Raw genomic sequence first — 20,624 nt, 5'->3', positions numbered from 1 at the left:
TGTGTTTAGTAAGAAAACGTTAGAATTCAGCTGAGCAGTGCACCTCTGTGATCAAGTGTTGAGTACGTGCAAAAGTTTACTTCGCTTTTTTCATATTTCTGAAGGTAGCTTGAAACGGGTAGCCTGAAGCGAATCTCCTTTTTGGTTGTCGATGTATGACGTAGTGTTTGGATGATTTGATTTACGTTGTTGACCAGAATCCTACATGCATCAAGCGACCGAATGAAAAATACCATTGCTCCCTTTGGACGCTATGTGAGCTCCGTGTGCATATACCCCATTCACAAGGATAGACTTGTAATAATGATTTAAAGTCAGTATGTAAATCAAGCTGTATGTTATGTTTTTAAGATATGAATTGCTAAACAAACTGTATCATGAATAAATAAATATATGAAGTAAACTATATAAAGGCTGTAGTATAATGTTCTATCCTGTATTACTATTCATTTCATAATTTTCCAGTTTTCTAAGATTTCTTTTGTCTCCGTTATGTTTCTCTTGTGTCTTCACTATTTATTTAATTTCTATATTAATACTTTTTATGTCTCCACTACTTATTCTTCAAAGCTTTTCCTGCAAAACCCACGACAAGGGCTTCATAAATAATTTTTAATTGAATCACTTTAAACTTGAAAGCGTCTGGGAAACCCGGGAAAATCTTCTGAATGAGGACCACTATCAAGCACAGCGGTAAAAGTCTTCAAAAGCTCACAGCTGGAGAACACAGACACCCAAAATGTATTTCATAATTAACATCCAGATCATTGGCCTGGTGCCTGAGTCATTAGCAGCTGTACATGGAGTGCGGTCGAACTATAATATGAATTCATGGTGGGCATCTCTCTCCCCCCTCAAGCTAAAAGCTCTACAGCTGGAACCTTTAAATTACACAGCCATCCATTAGCATTTCACTATATATAATGAGTGTATAACTCAGCACAGGCCTGGTGAATGTGTATGGTTGTTTGAAGTTTTAATATTACAAGAGTATTGATCTTTTTAATGAAAAACGCCAGTCTCATTCGTTTGTGAATCGTACGTGTGCTCTTGACATGGACCTGTGAAAACTGATTCGATCTTTGTGCTTGTGCGCCAAATGTGCGTGTGTGCTTGTTCGTATTCAGGGGGGGGTCTGAATGTTTTGATGAAGCTTTGACGCAGAAAGCCACTTCACCTTCTTTGCACTAATGCTTAGAGGAATCTTGATAATGTAGCACTGATCAAGCATCTGACACACACGCAAAATACTCTCTGCACATTCCTCCACACTGGCCCCAGATGTGAGTCCTTGTTTTCCACATCTCCATCTCTCGCCTGCGTACTGTAACACCACCCATTGCTCTTTTATGAGGGTAGGGAGTCTGTGCGCTCCTGGTAACCCACCGGACTAAAGTCCTCTGGTTCTCAATCGGGTTTACAGCAATCATTTGGCTTTCGTTTTAAGCACTGTCTATATTCAATTTTGCTTAAGCTATGATACATTCAGAAAGATGGTTATGAGCCTTATGTTGGCATTGGCACCATATAATCCAGTTATATTTAACCTCTCTTTATATTAATCAGCAACTACTGTAAATCAAATTTATTTGAAACAGTGTTTGACAGTGCAATTCAATTTAAAGTCAATTTTCATTGCCCTACATAGACTAAAGATGATAAATTAGTTTGAGTCACTGTCACATTGCAGAATAAAATGAAAGCCATATGTTTTTGAGAAGCACAATGTACATTAGTGTGGGTTAAGGGCAGTAGTAAAGTACTTTATGTCTGACAGCGGGTTTCAATAATTTTAATAATAAACACATACTGCAAATAAAATTGCAATAAAAAAAATTATACTTTTATGAATAATATACATTTATTTATGATATTCTTAAATTCAGTATCTATATATCCCTTGCTATAAAGACGCTACACAATGCAACACAAGAACCGTTTTTGCCTGTAAGAGCCTTCAAAGATGGGGTTACATGCTATTTCATGCATTCTGACATCTTTACACTGTTAAACGTACTGAATTCTCATGCTTAACATGGTCAACTTGTTAAAAACTAGTTGGACGTATAACGTAGTATTTCTGTGCTCGATACACTCCCCCAAACCTCCAACTTGTTTCGGAAAGTTTAAACAGGGATCCAATTCCTTTTAATGGCCATTCTCCCGAAAAAGCACGCCCACGCGTCATCCACCGAGCAAACTAATTCAAAAGGTGACATCTGCAATTAAAGGTCTTTAGATTGATCAATTTGCCTGACATCTACAGATGGCTTGAAGAGATCTTTAAAGAATGATACCAATGATTAACACCAACACAGTTGTGGCGAGCAAGGCGGGACGAGAGCCGTGAGGGAACGGCGCGAGGCCGGTGACGGGAGTGATAACAAGCGTCAGCTGCATGTGCACTGGTCTCGCATCTTTCACGGAGGAGCTCCGGAAGCATAAGAGAGGAGAGTCAACATGGAAGGGCGAAAGAGGACCAGGCCGTGAGGAATCTTTTAACGACTAATCGTGCATCTCTCCTGTATACGCACTTAAGATTAATATGAGATTTGCAGAAACTGTGTGTTACCCCATCTTTAACATCCAACGAACCAGTCTGTTTAACATCCTTTGGTCCTTTTTAGTGGAAAAAGGTTCTTTAGATTATGAAAAGGTAAGAAAGAAATGTGTTCTTGGCATGAATGTTTTTTTGGGAACCATACATAAATGGTTAATTTGGTTAAATGGTTAACCTTTTATAACACCTTCTTTTAAGTGTACCACAATTTACAAACTACAAGATTCATTTATTTTTCTATTGACAAAAAAAAAGGGATATTAAGGATATACTTAGTAACATATGATATAACATCTAAAAAAAGAAAAGGGAAGACGAGGCTTTAAAGAAATTTAAGTCTGAGAAAATTCCATTGCAAGACTGGCAAGCTGGACATATTTCAGGAAACCTGAGAGACTCAAGAAATCCAATATCTGTGTCGAGTCATTTCTTTGTTTCTCTGAGAGTAATTTCTCTATTTCCCTGGACTGTTCTATGTTGTTCGCAATAAACAGCTCAAAAGAAGCCGTCTACATTTAACATATTGGTTGGATGAAATGACTGGATCTGTCTGCAGTTTTAAACAACTGTACGTAGTTTGGTCTTTTCTGATGTTTGTGTCTATGATCCGTTCACGAATAAAGCAGCCAAAAAACAGGGAGCCAGTAAACACATGCGATCATCGTTGGGAATTGTCTGGAAAGTCTACCCTATACATAAACATCAAAATATCAGTCATAAAGCTCAACTATTGCAACAATCATTCAAAAGGTTTATATACCTCACAAATAAGTTATTTTCACGAAGGCTCATGTTAAACCCCTGGGCATATTATGTTAGAATAATGAGGAATCCCCCAAATCTTTTTTGAATTTTTAGCGAGTTTGATATCCATCACAGTTCTTTGGCTGTTCTGGTAACATCAACACACGAGCTAAGAATACAATCTCAAGAACCCAATGTGTTATAGTAGAACGGGGTCATGTTTGGTCGATCTGCTCCGATAACTCGCTTTATGTAATCAATGGCAAAACCGCAGCGAGTTATCTGTCAAAACATGAACTTCTAAGTATAAACTGATCTTCACCACAGAGGTTAGCGAAGTGCCTGCCATGTAACGCCGGTTACTCAACCGAGCTGTGAGAATAAAAGTCGATGCCAGAAAAAGTTCATAAGATCGTTCCAGAAAGGAGGATTTCTGTCGAAAAATACTAGTGTTTTGTCTCCAAAACACCCAGCCTTCTGGGAATACTGTTACAGGAAGACATAAATAACAAAGTAAAGCTACCTCTGAAAAACACTTGGATACCTTTCTGTTCTTTATATTTTATCGTTCTTTTATAATCCTTCTTCCTTTCCCATGCTAAAAATATCTGAACTGCTGGATGCTTCGCAGATCAGAGAAAACTGTCAAAAACACCTTTTATCACAAATTGTAGATAATCTTTTGAAGGAACTTCACATGCAAGGTATAATTCATCTTGTCTTCTTTTTGGTGGTGGGAGTCTGGAGAGGAATGTTTTTCCTGTTAGGTTCACGTCTTTGATTCTGCGTAGTCCAGTTGCAGTCTGCACGGTTGCCTTGGGATTCTAAAATAAACCCAACACACTGGATTGACTTTGGCATTTATGATATAATTGTACGAGGTACAGAGGACAAGGCGATTTGTCATGAAAAAGGATATGACTCTTAAGACCTGCTGTGCACAGGTTGATGTGTGTAACAGGCTCTGATCGCGTAGCTTTTGCTCTTTTGTAACACAATAATTCTAGATCAGATCTTTGGGCTTCTGAATTTTCTAGTCATGCGAGGGTTGTTGGTTTAATCTCCATGGGGCACTTTACAAAGGTCAAGCTGAAAAAAAACATGAGTAAATGACTGTTTAAATGAAACACTCGGGGGATTTTGGTGATGTTATCGCACAAGTATCCAAGTGTGAGAAACTAATGTTTCCAAAGTAAAATAATGTTGAACGTTAAAAATGAAGAAATATTAAAAGTATTTTAAACGTAATCTTAGCTAAAAATGAAATTCTGTTGTTTTTTTACCTCGTGTTGTTCAAAACCTGTATATGATGCTTTCGTCCGTGGAAAACAAAAGAACATATTTTGAGAAATGTCTCGGTGGTTTCATGTTCACGCAATGAAAGTCAATGGGGTCTAATATTGTTTGGTTACCAATATTCTTCAGAAAATCTTCTCTTGTGTTCTACAGAAGAAGTCATACAGGTTTGGAATGTGAGCGACTAAATGATGAAAGATTTCTAGCTTAACCATCCCTTAAAGAAAGGTCAGGTGTCCCAGTGGTGATCAATCATTCCCAAATGTAAAATCTCAAAAACCTGTCTAATACATACTATATATCAAAATATGGGTAATATTTGTAAATTACAATTTTGTTAAGTATCTTTTCCTTTAGAAATGTCCTTAATATGCTGAAAAGGGTATTTACAGTACATGCTTAGCGAAATATCACTCAGGCATGCTGAAATGTGTGCCAAAACAGTCGGATCGTCAGGCTGAAATGACAGGTGGAGTTGTGTATCATCCGCATAGCAATGATAGGAAAAGCCAGGTTTCCGAATGACAGAACCTAAGGATGTCATGTATACGGAAAAGAGTTACGGTCCAAGCCCTGAGCCCTGAGGCACCCCTGTATTGAGATGTCGGGACTCAGAGACCTCACCTCTCCAGGATTCGATATGTAAACATCTGTTATAAAATACAATTTAGAAAAAACACAGCCTGGCAGTTTCTCAACAATTCTTATTCATGTCTAGTCTCATCTCAAACAAGCAATTATGTATATATTAAACTTGCATGAACGGTTGGTTTAATTAAATTTAACTTCCACATCATGCTCAGTTGCACATTCTCAAGTGAAACACTGTCAGATGCAGATTATATTAAAATGGTCGACAAACTGCAACTACACAACAAAGTACATTTCCAAATATTAAAGAGAGATTCATATTTATCAAACACTTAAGATAATATCCAAACACATCTAGCATGTCACTGAAAACAGACTCTATAAAGCACTTTGATAAACACTTTTTGGCCCTGAATGACACTCTGGCCAACCCACAAATGCCAAATATTTATATCATTATTGTGTGAGGTCTTGTTTTTCGAAGGTTTTAAAATATCCAAATTACAACCGAAGACTGAAAAGGTCTCATTTTAGTTTTTGCACATTTGCTGGCATTAAAAAGGTTTGATTATTTAGTCTTGACAAGAGTCGATGGTTGTAGAAAGGACCCCCAAAGCCCATGTGGTTGTAGTTAGATGTAGTTCAGAATCTCGCTTTGGCCAGAAGTCACACAAATTTGATATGGAGCGATGTCTATCTGTGTCTTCACACTCAGTAACCAATTTCGTTATCAGCGTGATCTAAACACTAGGCAAAACCTTCTAGAGAGAAGGTTAATGAAACAAAACAAAGAAAAGATGTGTGTGTCGTCTTGGATTCGAACACGGCCCCAGCAAAACAAGGCTGAGAGCTGGAGTGTCTGGCTTCAATATATGACAGGCGGATGAAGTCAAGGTATCTTTAGAAGCATGTTAAGCAGGCCTGGCACTGTCTCGAATATGCGTGATGTCTCTCACCCTGACAACCCCGGAAATTACAGAGAACATGTCTGTCTATAAGTTGTTCAACAGAGCCCACATTTACGGACATCCCTTTTTTACGGACGCCTTTATACTTTTAACTCGAACCATACTGCACCCCTGGCCCAGGGCCATATTCGCTGTGGAGAGACTGCTTTCACTACTGAAGCCGTCAACAGGCAGCCCATTTTCTCACTAATGGACGAAATTTCCAGGAAAACGTCAAGTGCACGGACTGACCACCTTATAAACGGCGACACTTTCTTATGCCCGAGGACACGCGCGGTGGTGGACGTGAATAAACGATGGACGTAATGTATCAAAAAAAAAAAGCTGAAAAACGGATCTAATGGTAACTGGTCCCCAGGCACTGACCTGGAGAATGAAAAGTTTACAAAAACACCTAATCAGGACAAATCGGTTAAGGGGAAAATATACATTCTACACATCAACAAGGCAATTTTAAAGATGGGCACTGTTCAAGTATTCTCACACATTACACATCTAACCTTCACAGAGTCACAGGCTTACGAGGTATCAAATGTCCACCGTTTTTCGAGTTAGAGAACAACGAGACGACTGTGATGTGCATGTCCAGAACCGAGACCCGTATGTCTAGTTGAGATCAGCTTGACGTGCCAGAGTTATGCATGACCTGGCATTTACAGCAACTCCATCTGACGGACAAAAATATTCAAATTCAGAAGCGTACACGATTACAATAGCGCTACGATGTCAGTCACGTCAAAATTTGCTACATCAAGCAAATTCTTTATTAACTTAGAATATCCAGCTGTTAGCAATAGAAGAGGTTGGTACTGTGGCTCTTTGCTGTCCATAACGTTTCTTTTTACTGGCTAAAATCCTTAAAGGACTGATAAATTATATTTTCTCCTAATGGGAGACTAAATAAAGAGTTAAAATTACCGCGAACTGTGTAAAAAAGCAAGACCAAAACAGCCAAACATTCAGTCAGTGAAATATGTGCTGTAAATCTCATAACAGGCATATGGTTAACCATCTAAAAGAGAATAAACGCAGACTGCGGTTTTGCAAGACCATGTACAATTTCCTGTGCATACCCACATAAACATCACAATGTTTGATTTAATCACCCGTGGTACATCAATCACACAAAATTCACATTAATGTTCTTATTTTTTAAATCAGAATTCTCATTTTCAATATTTTATTGCCTATGTGGGAAAACGTTCAAATCCTGCAAAATTGTTATTAATTTGCAAGCTTTCCTGCCTCCAATTTTTTTAAAGAGACCAGCGACAGCAACGCCAAATTCATGGGTTCCTTCTTCAGGGAATGCACATAATCATAAAAATGTATAGCATTAAATCACTGTTTATTGCTTTGGATTAAAGTGTCTGCCAAATGCGTATAGATGTATGCAAATGTAAATCACATTGATAAAACTTGCAACAACTGAATGAAATTCACGCTCAAATTCCTTCCAAAATCATAATGAAAAGCCAATTCCAACAATACATTAGAAAAAGCAATAAAAGTTTACTCAGAATAATTTTACAGCTTTAGTTTTAGGGTTTAATGCTGCTAACTCGAGTATGTAAACCTAATTTTCAGAGGGTGCAAGCGGGGGTCATGTTGATGCAAAACACAGTCCTCTTAAATTCTCAGGATATCCCAGTATTCACATCTTATCATTAGGTCCAGGGTACTATTTCCATCAAAGCACGCTTAACCAAATGAACGCACACATGCACATGTTGACACAGTACAAAGCCCTACACATCATCAACCTGTGTTCAGGCCCTCTTGCTTTAATTGAGACTGATGCACACATCTGTTTCTCTTTACATAGCCAACTCCGCCGGGCAGCTTTAATTCAAACTACTGGCACCTATTCAATATGAACCCACTGAAACCATGGCAAGAGGAAATTTAATATTGTCAGAAAAAGATAAGCATGGTGTGGCACAAACAGGGTGACGATGCTATTAAAATCAAAATGGTTTATCATTATATGAAACTTGTATGACTTTTTCTTCTGTCAACACAAAAGAAGATATTTTGAGAAATGTATGTGATGTTTGGTTATCAACGTTCTTCAAAATATCTTCTTTGTGTCCTGCTGAAGAAATAAAGTCATACAGCTTTGAAATGACCTGAGGATGAGTAAATTATTAAAGAATTTTTCATTTTTTGGGTGAACCATCCCAAAGGATAACACATACTGTCATTCCTGGAGCTCACATGGGCAACGCGACTTACAACATTTCCTGTTTCTCCTTGTTTCATGCACTCTGGCTACTCTTTGTACCAATTAGTGACCAAAAGGCCAAAAACAAAGATGAAACAGATTTTAATTGAACATTCGACATCTGTTTACAACTCCCAGACAAACTGATGTCAGGCGAATGGTCACAAAGCTACGCGCCAGTCTTTCCAGGCAGGGGACAAATATTTGTCAAAAAGAGGAAGTTTTAGTCTAAACATGAGTAGATAAACCCATGACAACATACTTCAAATGAAACTAGTTTATAAAAACACATGCCCTTCGTAGTTGCAAATAATGAGCGAGAGGTGCATCATCTATGACTTCGCCCGTGATCTACAGAAGCTTGAAGGTGGGGTGAGTTGTCCTCTGTCAAGCAAAAACCTTGAGGCTAGCATTGAAAAAGTAAACCACAGAACTGTGAATCAGAGTTTCATGGCTTGGCGTGTGTGTCTTAACGGTTAAAGTTACCGACATGCTCCGTCACATCCCATCTGACCTACCCACTAACCGCATGGATTAGAAGATGATTCAGTGCCCGGCTAACAGGTCTGGACAGCTAAAGTTGTGTCTGGTACAATCAATGATGATGGATAAGAGCCAACTACACATTTATACTGTTAGGTTACATAGGGTACCTGTGTTGAATTACTTCAACTTTGACTATACGCAGCTCATCACGTGCCTTCTTTACATCTGGTCGAGGTTTGGCATATATAAAACGCTATATATCAATTAGCTTGCTAGTTTATATGCAACATAAAGCCCTGGAACAAAGATGTCATCGGTGCAGAGAAAGATCATTATCAAAGTCTCCTCTGTAGGTAACTCAAAATTCATTTTTTATTTAACAAATAAAAAACTACTTTGAACATTACTGATTCTATTAGTTTTAAAATACAAATCATTTAGTTAATATTGTTTCTTGAAAAGGTCACTGCTCACAAAAAGCTACAATCCTTAACTATTGGTTTTAAAACCATGATGTTTCATATACTTCCTCAATAACGTTTTTTTGTTCATATCAACCAATAAAAGTCACAGATTGCAGCTGTAATATGAATGAACCTCTAACTGCACTTCCCTTTATTGGCCCTGAAATTAAGTTGGCAGGACTCAGGCCAGTACAAATTATAGTTTTTTCCCCCGAAGCTTCATAAAAAGAAAAACTTTCCATTGAAGAAATCAAAGCTAACCCAAAAATGTCACATGAGTTCTTATATAATAACTATGGATGAACCGATACCAGTACCGGTATCGGGCCCGAAACCAAGCTCATGTACTCTTACTCGTAATTAATGACACTCCGATACCAAAGACCGATACCTCATGTGACATACATAGAACTCTATTCTTTTATCGTTATTTTTTTAATCAACATGTGATCGCGATTTAATATGCAATTCTTTTTTAAGAACCTTATCTTCTGTATTATTTAATTAAGAAAATCAATAAATCATGGTAACCAACGCAATCTTAGACAGATTTATCAACTATAGGCCAGGTTTAAGATTATATAAATTGATGCATGAATTGATTGACATATTTTTATAGAACTACCTCAATCATACTAATATATTGAATGATTTAAAAAATATCTAGCCATGTAATCGTGTAATAATTATCATGACATAAAGCACTGACAACTAGGTTTGATGTAACATGAAAGTCGTTAATCTCAGAAACTAAACAAAACTGTGGCTTTAGCACACTCAGTAATTTGATAATGCAGTCACTGGAATAAACATATGATAAACATGTTGTATGCACTTAAACACTGTCTATTAACTTACTAGACAATCTTTAAATAAATAAGTAAAAGAATGTACTTTTTTAATATAGGCCTATGTATTATCTTATATATTGTCTTTATTATTATGTAAGTGCTGTTACTCTTTTACACATTTTCCACAGTGCCACGTCCTGTCGAGCCTGAAGCTATTGTATGAATGAATGAATGATGCATTTATATAGCGCTTTATTGTGTATTGCTGTACATCCAAAGGGCTTTACAATCACATGAGGGGGTCTCTCCTCACCCACCACCAGTGTGCAGCATCCACTTGGATTATGCGACGGCAGCCACAGTACAACAGCGCTATTGCGTTCACCAGGTGGATGATTTTCAGGAGGCCATAATTGACAAGGGCATTGGAAGGAATCTGGCCAGGACACAGGGGTTACGCCCCTACTCTTTTACAAAAAGTGCAATGGGATTTTAAATGACTACAGGGAGTCAGGACCTCGGTTTAACGTCTCATCTAAAGGAACTTGCATTGTAAAACAGGTCATTTTTTTAAATGCATAAGCGCGGGAAGCGGCGCATGTGGTGCAACAAGCTCTCCTTACGTGCACGCAGTCACCACGAGAGAGCAAGCTTCCGTCCCGAGCTCTTTGGGGGAAAGGAGAAAATGCCGCACATTTTCCATGCATTTCAGTGTTTTTGAGTTCGGTCGGTAAAGATGGTACTGGTCAGCTCGGAGCAGGGTCGCATCACACTGTGCATACACATAATTAATCGCAGCCTTTGCGATTCGAAAATCGCATTTCACCACATCGCGATTTAATCGCAAATGCAATTCATTCTTCAGCCCTACGTAAAAAATACTCAGATACTGTTTACAAATTTATTCTGCTTGTTTTGCTTGTGAAAGAGTAGCGCGGGTGATATTTACCCGTGAAAGACTCACTGGCTGTAGTGCGGTGCTTTTATGGCTGTTGATCTAAGCGAAGTAGAAGCTATGTGACTTATGCGATTAATAGGATCTCTAAACTAAATCACAAATAAGCTAAAAAACTAGCGAATGGGTCGCTATAATGACAGTTATCTCCACGTTAAACTTCCCCACTACGGTGTTACCATAAATACCGTACTACAACCATCCAAGAACGTCAAAATATAAACAGTGCCTATAAATAGAGCCAAATATTCAAACAATTTCAGTTCTACACAAGCACAACAACACCAAAGGTGTTTAACAACTTAAAACTGGATTGACATTTTTTCATATTGAACTCAGAAACACTTTACCATAAATAGTCACGCTATGGTATAGTACTGACAATAAAATATACATTGCCTACAGCCATAACCAAGAACACTTCTGATAATATATACGACTTCATAGACGTGTATGACATTTAATGTGGTGGTTTGCCAATGCTTTGGCATAGGATGAGATATCCTGCTGTGATATTCCTGTACCAGTTCATTACATGAGCTCAGGCAAAAATCCAAAGTTATCAGTCTGTCAAGATTTAACACTGCTGTATACACAATATTTAATTCATTCGTTTGTAAGATACCTGTCAAAAGCAACATTCGTCCAAATTTCGAATCAATTAAGTGTTCACATTAGCCCTGCCGACGGCTCTTTCTGAAAACTTTATTAAATTCAGAGAACATCAATCATTGCCTTCGTCTCCCAGATACTGCTGCTTGACCTCATCTGATACGAGCTCAAAAAGGATTTCGTTATGTAGAAGCGTCTCCTATCGATGATAAATGAATCATTAAATCCAGGAGAATTCAAGATAAAAGCAGATATGCATATGTCTTTGTGAATTTTATTTATGAACGAAATACATTGCAATGTAATTGATTCAATACATATGGCTCTTTGCAGAAGGAAGCAAGACTATAATACAATACGGAATAAATTATTAAAGGCTATCCAAAAACATCAAGCAAAAAAGGCATTTTAAATCTTCACAGCCATGATAGTCCAGAGAAAATCATACATAAAGAAGGTACAGTAGAATAACAGAGTTTCACCTGGGCAAAATACAATGAGTTTTTTAGTGCCTTCGCTTTGTTGAAGCTTGCATTGTTTTTACAAGACTGACATGAGAACAATGAAAAAGGACAAAAAGCTTGTTTTGAACATTCACAATGTTCTACACAGAACTGAGGTAATATTCAACGTGACTTGAAACTTTTTACTACACAAAAAAGAATAATAAAATAAGAGTAATAATATTTATATTTAACATATATTAAATAAATACATATAATTCTTTCTCCAAAATATGAATATATTTAATTATTATAAATATTTGGAACAATAGTTATCTGGACCGGTGCCAACTTGGAAATTATAAATGGCTGACTTGGAAATTCCGTCTAAAGCTGTACTTTTGTGCACTAAGAACGCACCCGGATCATGTGACAGCTGGACGAAAGACAGTGATGTGGATATTATGGGATGGAGGGACTAAAACATGTCGCATAATCAGCAAATGTTGGCGAGAGCAAGACCAGAGTTGATACATCACTGAGGAATGCAACAAAACAAAAAAGACACGTTCTTTCTCTCTCTCTTCCCCCGCATGTCTGCTAAGATTGCTCGGATAAAACTACAGACTCCGCATTGCTCAATCGAGCTCTCAGGGTGTGATGAAAGATGCTTTTTTTCAGTAAACTACTGGAGAATTGGGGATAAATGAGAAGCTTCCAGCCATCTCTGATGCCAGAATGGAGACAGACACATTTTACATTTGCTTTAGCCGAGACGTTTCTCAATGAGCTGAGATGTGGAGTTATTCATCACCCAAAGACTGGCAAAAGTCGAGCTGGGAGGATTCAGCCAACTGGCGACAGTGTTTGAGAGCCGAGAGTCATCATCAGTTATGTTAGTTTAGCGATAACCCCTCTCTCCTCGATCCTACAATCTCAACTTTTAAACAGTACTATTTTTCAATAGAACATTTCCTTTTCTTTATGTAAAAGTTGAACTTCTACATTAGCTTCTTACAAACAGAGATCTAAAGTGATGAGAACTTTGGTTAAACTGCAACATGGTTAACTGGATTTCCAACAGCAGGCCACAATTATTCAGGTTGTTGACCTTTGACCTCCTAATTGCATGCGCAAACCATTACCGACCGAACCAAGAGACTGTATCGGTTTGACCAGTGAGACAAAACAGACCACCATTGCTTCCAACTACTGAAAGAGAACAACGATTATTAGCCAAACTATGTAAAACTGCCCAGGAAATTAACCTTTGTGAAAGAACGTAAGAGCGATGCTGTTATTTGTATGTGACATCATCAGATCTTATTATAATAACATTAAATCGCTTTCATAATTGGCAAGATTTATTTCTCACTAACCACTGTGGTTTATTGAATCATTCAAAAGCTTTTCATGTACAGACCGGCAAGCTTGTAGTTGTAGTCAAAACATGCACTTGTTTAATATTAAGATCACATCATTCATACCACAAAGTGACTGCGGTTGTTTCGTAATTCGGTCAATTTTCCCTCAGCTACTTTTTGTAGCTGTATGTGTTTTATTATGACCGATTTGAATAATTGGTCAAATTAGACCAATTTATCGCCAATACCATAACACGCCAAAATCATATTTATGAGATTGCATGAGCAAATCTTTCAACTTGACGCATTTTGTTTAGATATAAATGGGCCGTAACCATTTTTCACCTTGAATAATTTCTTCAAGATATTTTTAAGAAGTTCACAAATTCATAGCTTACAGCTGTGTACACACAGCAGTGCTCAACCCGTCGTTGCGAGAACCACCGTTGTGACAAGATGTAGAAAGCAGGGAGAAAAAATGATTCAAGGAGCGCGAAAAACAAAGGGCTTTTTCCACTGGCACCGCTTTCTTTGGATTATCACCGACTCCATCGGGGCCTTGTGTGCACCACGTGTAAATTCCAGGGGTTGTTGGGTAATGCATTGAGTTTTCTCCATGCTTTGACTAGCTCTTCTCAAATGATCCCGAGTAAACTTTGGCTGCGTCGGCAACAATCAGACATTCAATCTAACTCTCTCGTCTCACGTCTTCAACGTGCGGTGTTGGGTTATTGAATAGCTGAGAACTCCAGTGGACATTTATTAACCGTCGGAGAAAAAAGGGGTCATCCCTGTCATAAATACCAACAAGTTAAAAGGCCTGTTAATATGCTCAAGTGGTGTTGTCGGAGTGGTCAGAGGTGCGTTTGATTTAGGTAAATAAACACCCATAGTGCAATTGTGTCATTCACATACTTTAGTCAAAATAAGAGCATTTGGACCACTGAGCAACCACTGAACTCTCTTAAAGAGTTGTCCTGTGTGAGTAAACCAACAGGAATGCACAAGGAATTCAAAAAACAATGGCACAAATAAAGACGGGGACATAGAGCACGGTTTGATCCGCTGCCATTAATTCCAACAGATGTCGTAAAGAGACAGAGAACAATATAAAAGGATTTCCTGTTAAACAAGTCGCCATTCTCTATTCACAGGTCAACAATGCCAATATCTGATTCCGCCGATTTTCATGAGCTGGAGGTCAGTGGTTTGGATGACAACATTTTTAAGAACTTGCCTGATGAGCACTTGAACTGATCGATGAAGATTTTCGCTGATACGAACCATCTGCTGGACTTAACCAAGAACGGTATTAATCACTCTAAAATTGCGTAATATTTCTGACCAAGTCGTAAAACTAAATATACTGGAAAGCCAAAGGGCAGATCCTCTGAGAGCGAACTGCATCCATTGCTTCCAGCTTGTGTCTGTTAAATGTTGAAGACAAAACCTTCAAAAAATATTTGTTGGAAATAAATCATACTTAGGTATTCTGGTTTTTAACTGGCGGGAATATCATGCTTCAAATATCATGCGAAAAAGTGTTAATAGCTGCCAAAGTTCAATCGTTTTAGTGTCCTATTGATTAACACGCTGGCAACATCTACACAAATTAAAAGTGATCGATTGTAAAAACTCACTCACAATTGCGATATATCAGTTCTGCTATGCACAGACAGGAAACATGGCGCGAATTTGAGAAAGAAGCATGCCGATATAAAGTGTGTACTTCGCTTGGCTTGACCGCTCCGTCTGATCACGGCTCATTTACATCTGTGGACTAACTTAACCTCAAAGTAACTCAAATATGACCACAAGCATAAAAATAAATCTTCCACAAATAAATAAAAAAACAAGACCATTACCACATTCCTCAACTCAAGCATTAGTTCAATTTGAGTCTCTCTTTCTGGTTTCAGCATAGGGTGGGATGAGATTACGGTCCCCTGACAATAAAACGTTAGCCTCGTGGTGACATCCAAAGACAGTGTGAGCCAGGACATCACGCTTCAGGCATGACATGATGACTACATTCCATTACACCAACACCCAAAAAAAGACTTATTATTGCAATGCCAAAAACAATAGTTATAAAATATTTAAAAACTTAAGAAGATCTTTGAGTTTCTCTGACAAAAGATCAAAAGTCAATATTTTTCCAAATACGCCAATATTAAAGTTCTAACAATTTATTTTCATAATTTGCAATATTCGAAATCTATACTACTTTATCAAATAACTAAATAAAAATGAATTGCTACATAAGCTACAATCTATGCTTGGAAAGTAAATTTATATTGCCTGAACAACCAACCTTGAATCTAATGAGCAGTAGGTAGCCACTACTGTTCTCAAGCTATGTAACTTACTGTGCATAGGACAGACACATCTGCATTTGCTCAACAGAGCTTTTAGATATGTCTGACCTGAAAAACATCATATGAATAGATGGTCCCGTCTCGATTCACGTTCGCTTTTGGAAACGCTCTCTTGAGATATCATTGGACATAAAGATGAAGCCTAGGGCAAAGAAAGAACGTGTGCCTGGACGCCTAGTTTGTTTTAAAGGTTGAGCCAATAATTAAAAAGCTTTCAGCTGGCGATGAGCAAGTGCTTGTGGTCAGATGAACTTCTCGTGTAAGTTCAAGGCTGTTTTGGGGGAGTTTGCGATGGAATCGAATGAAAGATATCCATGAAGTTTTATACGATACAGCTTTTGTCTTTGGATCTCTTTGTCTTTGGCCTGGAATTCTTTAACATCAGAACTCAGAACAGGCCTGTAACCACCAGAAATATTTGGAAGAACAACCAAGCGTATTTCAATTACGAGTCCGCTGCAGTGCTGAAAAGGGTGCCGTTTTTTTAGAAACCCCTCCCATATGTGGCTAATCGTGATCTTTTTCATCCAGCTTTTTAATACTTCCCCTGATTCCAGTTTTTAGAAACAATACATCTATTAATCCAAAAATTATAATGCCAACTCATTTTGTTTGCTGTGTGGATCATTTAAACGGCAGGCCTTTAAATTAGTCTGCATTATATCAACAACCTGCACAGTGGCATGTGAGCAAACCGAGCTTTCCTCTGTTAAACTCAAACCCTCAATAAAACCTTGCATTGACTGCACAATTAATCTTTGGGACACATTTTAGCAATCGCGTATTGGCAGTCGAATGCATACATACTGGAGCAACAAAGCACTAAAAATAGCTTTACACTAGCACACATGTGTAGGTAGTTTGAGAGACAGGACAGAAGTTATTGAAGCCAAAGAAAGCTCAAATACACTCAATGATGCAGTAAGGACACAAAAAACTGCACATTTTTTAGCCCGCTAGTAAGGCAACGCAATAACTTGTTGACTGATGGGTCATACAAATCACTTTTATGATTCATGTGTCCGAAAACAGTAGAATGCAAAAAAATTCAAGCAATTGGTACATCTGTCTGTGCCATATTAAAAGAAACGCTCAGCACAAAATAAAATGTGCTCTTCAGAACCTGTATATCGCTCTTTCTTCTATGGAACACAAAATAAGATATTTTGAGAAATGTTGCCAATGTTGTTTGGAGACCAACATTCTTCAAAATACTTTTTTGTGTTTTGCTGAAGAAAGTCATGCATGTTTATTAAAATTTTTGGCTGAACTTCAGGGCAAACGTGTTTTTCATCGTGACCCCATCTTTATGATTGAGAGAATGTCAAGCCAGATTTCACAGCCGTTTAACTCCAAAATGGATCACAACCAAACAATAATATCTCAATACATCGTACTGCTCCTTCGTTTGACATTTTAATCTACAGAAGAGACCAACCCACGGCTCGCTGGCGTAAAATGCAAGATGCTCAAAAACCTAATGAACAAAGACCGGAGACATTAAAGCATTAATACATGAATTGAACAATAACACAAATATTTACCAACCGTGTAATGACTTTTAAAGCTGCCAAGCCATAACCTAACAGAGGTGTGGTGGGTGAAATGAAATGAAATGCACCTGATGATTTACAATGAGCTCACATTAAAACAGCCATGAGTCATTTCAGTGATCTGCTAAAGACCAGATGGTAATGACAGGCCCTCTCACTCCAAACGCAGCACACAAACGCTCTCCGTGCACGCTCGAGAGACCGGGGACTAGGGAGGTCACTAGCGCCGGCGCACCACACACGCCGAGCGTTTAACAAGAACAAGCTTAACAACGATTTTGGCATGAGTTTCAAAGCATTGCCGTCAACGCCTGCTGAAATAAAAGACTTGTAGTAGTTTGTGCATTAACGTGCAACCTCCGGCATGCAGGTGGACTGAAACACATTCCCACAAAAAATCCAGAGAGAAGACAAAAGAAAAAAGGGAGAGAAAGTTGAAAAAGATAATAAAAGTTGGAAAACAAAACAGCTTTTTACAACAACTTCAGACAAATTACTATTCAATTGAGGGGATTAGCTGCAACATAATAACCCTAAAATATAATATCCATCCCCAGATAACAGTCCAGACCAGAACAATAAGACCTGCTATAAAAACTGGCTTAAGTTATCATGGTAAATCGGATGAGCCTGGGTCTATTTGGACCTGGAGCCAGCTTAAAGTTCCAGCATCCTAATCCCTAACCTTCAAAGAGTAACAGCTTTCTTTAACTACCTCTGAACGCTCACGGAGAATGAAAACAGGATTATTTTATTTGCCTCACAGGACACAAACACAGCACTAACAGACAACAACATTACAAAGAAAGACTTTAATGACGGAAATGGCAGATGTCCCTTCTTTGAGAACATGTTTGCAATAGTCTTTTTTATGTACATACTAAAAATATGTTTATAGCAATGCACTCGCTGAGCAAAACTGTTAGGACAACACCATCTCATCTAAAAATAACAAAACACAGTTAGTCTGTGAATTGTTAGCGATGTAGAATACCAAAATATGTTAACCACAACTGTGGTAAACCAATACATTTAATAAACTAAAACCAGCCATTGGCAATGAAACCAATGACCTTACTTCAATCTTAAACACAAAACTATTACAAAAAATAATTTCTTGGAAGCTACCCTGCCAATAATATTTCCAGATGACCTTCAGGCAAGACACGTTTATGCAATAAAAACCACGAAGCGTGTAAAGCACAGCAGGACATTTCTGCCAATGCTAAATTATGAACATAAAGCGTAAAATTAAAATGTATTCACGGATACCTATAGGAACATTCATCCTACAGGAATAAGATGTGATGTATCGGAGTGCCCGCAACATTCACATAAATACAGTATTAAATAAAACACGCACATTAAAACAAGCCCAAGAAAAAGTCTCGTACCTGTAGCATGTGGCCAGATCTCCCGTGGACTTTACGCACGGATATTTCGTCGTGGCGATGTTGTTCTCCGAACACACATCTCTGCAATAACACAAATGATCCGTCAGCTGTTTCTTTTTCATAAAAACACATCTGCCACACAGCAGACAAACTTTAATTCCCTCCGAGTTTGCGGTTACAGCAAACTGACCGCGCGCGTCTTTGGAGACCAAGCGCCCTCCGCGCGCACTTTACCTGTCCGCATCCTCTTTCTCGTCACGGAACGTCCACGACGTCCCCAATGAGAACAATATTGCGACGACAGCGAGACCGAGATGAGTTCCTCTGCCCGTGTAGCTCATCGTCCGTTTAAAGCCAGAGTTGCGTTTCTTCCATTGGAATTGGGAGAGTATTGATCGGTTACCTCCCGCGAAGCCACGAGCGCGATTCCTCAGTTCACGAATATCCCTCCGGCCCCTCCCACTGCCACACTTTATCAACTTCTACCCCAAACCAAAGTTTTAACCTTAACATTGAATCATTGCATTAAAAGTTATTCCTGCAATGATGTACCGCGTGCAACGGTTCGAAATGTAAAAGAAGTGAGGTTGTTGACAAATAACACGTGCGTTTACTTTTTATATTTCTTACATCATCGTGGGATACGAATTCGGGTAAATAAACACTTTTTGATGTTTAGATGACTTATCAAAGACTTGAATAAATGTATTTACCTGAATTAACCCCAATGTCACATAGTCACCCAAAAGTCAATCAAATACCCATTAATACAACCTGCAAATATGACGGCTTTAATTATTTTTTATTGCAGTTTTGTTGGACCATCCCATTTTAAACACCTAAGTTTATTATCAATTCGTGGATTAAAAATACAATAAACTGTATGTAACGTTGACCTGTTGTAACTTCACCTGCTGTTACATTTGTCCGCCATGATGGATTCGCTGCGCAAATAAACAACAACAACAACAACAACAAGAAATGCACTCAAATAACTCATGCAGGTATAAAATGACCTTAATGTGTTAATTTACTACCATTGACGCCCCATGCAACTGTCAGGCTGAGAAAACGCGTGTTATGCTGACTACAAGTGCACCAAAGTAAGTTTGCGTTCAGCTCGAGCTGATCCCTGCCACTGGTGTCTGTCCTGCGCCTGCACAAAATGTGTCCTCGTATGTACATGATAAGAAATCCGGGCATCCCTGAGGTGAAAAAGCTTCATTTACAACCCTCGAGCCAGTTTACTGTACATCTAGTTAGCTCTGATATTGTATAACTCGTAAATATTAGCCTACCTGTTTATGACAAACGTAACGTTACGTCATTTGTAGCCCATTTAACGTGAGGCGTGACGTCACATCTGTAGCGCGTAGGGCGTTCGGTGGCCTAATTGGTGTATTGTGTTGGTGTGCTGGTGGTGATCATATTTAATGACGCTTTTAAATTGTAATTGAGATGCAAAACGGAATAAACTAGAATAACAATATAATTTCTCCGTTTGCAAGTCCTTGAACTATTTAGGTTGTTTTGTCCTAACTGCCACTGATTATTCATATACCTTCTCTTTTACATTATATATTTTCTTTTTTATGTTAGAGTTGCTGTTGTCATTCATAACTTCATTTTTTCATTGTAGATTCAGGGCCACATTTTGTTGGACGCCCTCTAGTGGCTCACAAAGCAGCATCCGTTTCTTGTTTGTGGCCCAGACTAAAAATGATCTCACTGCATTTACAAGCGTCCATAGAGCAGAAATCCTCCCTCATGAATAATCTCAAAGCTCATTTCAGAAGCATCT

At 38.3% G+C, this 20,624-nt stretch overlaps 1 protein-coding gene across 2 annotated transcripts in view; it reads right to left on the bottom strand.

The window, feature by feature from the left end:
- ccbe1 (collagen and calcium binding EGF domains 1) overlaps positions 1 to 19,985 on the bottom strand; it is a 43,933-nt gene extending 23,948 nt beyond the window's left edge. Inside the window, exons 1-3 of one of the 2 annotated variants that reach the window (XM_079487454.1) lie at positions 19,840 to 19,985; positions 19,058 to 19,305; positions 18,824 to 18,904 (exon numbers count right to left, since the gene is read on the bottom strand). In XM_079487454.1, the coding sequence (XP_079343580.1) occupies positions 18,824 to 18,904; positions 19,058 to 19,164 (188 nt within the window). In that variant the 5' untranslated portion in view covers positions 19,165 to 19,305; positions 19,840 to 19,985. Of the gene's footprint in view, positions 1 to 18,823; positions 18,905 to 19,057 lie in introns of both variants that reach the window. The other variant, XM_079487453.1, reaches the window with a different exon arrangement.
- Between the last annotated feature and the right edge of the window lie 639 nt (positions 19,986 to 20,624).

The sequence above is a fragment of the Barbatula barbatula genome, assembly GCF_947034865.1.
Source record: "Barbatula barbatula genome assembly, chromosome: 22".
Lineage (NCBI taxonomy): Eukaryota > Metazoa > Chordata > Actinopteri > Cypriniformes > Nemacheilidae > Barbatula > Barbatula barbatula.
This window is presented reverse-complemented; position numbering and strand designations above follow the sequence as displayed.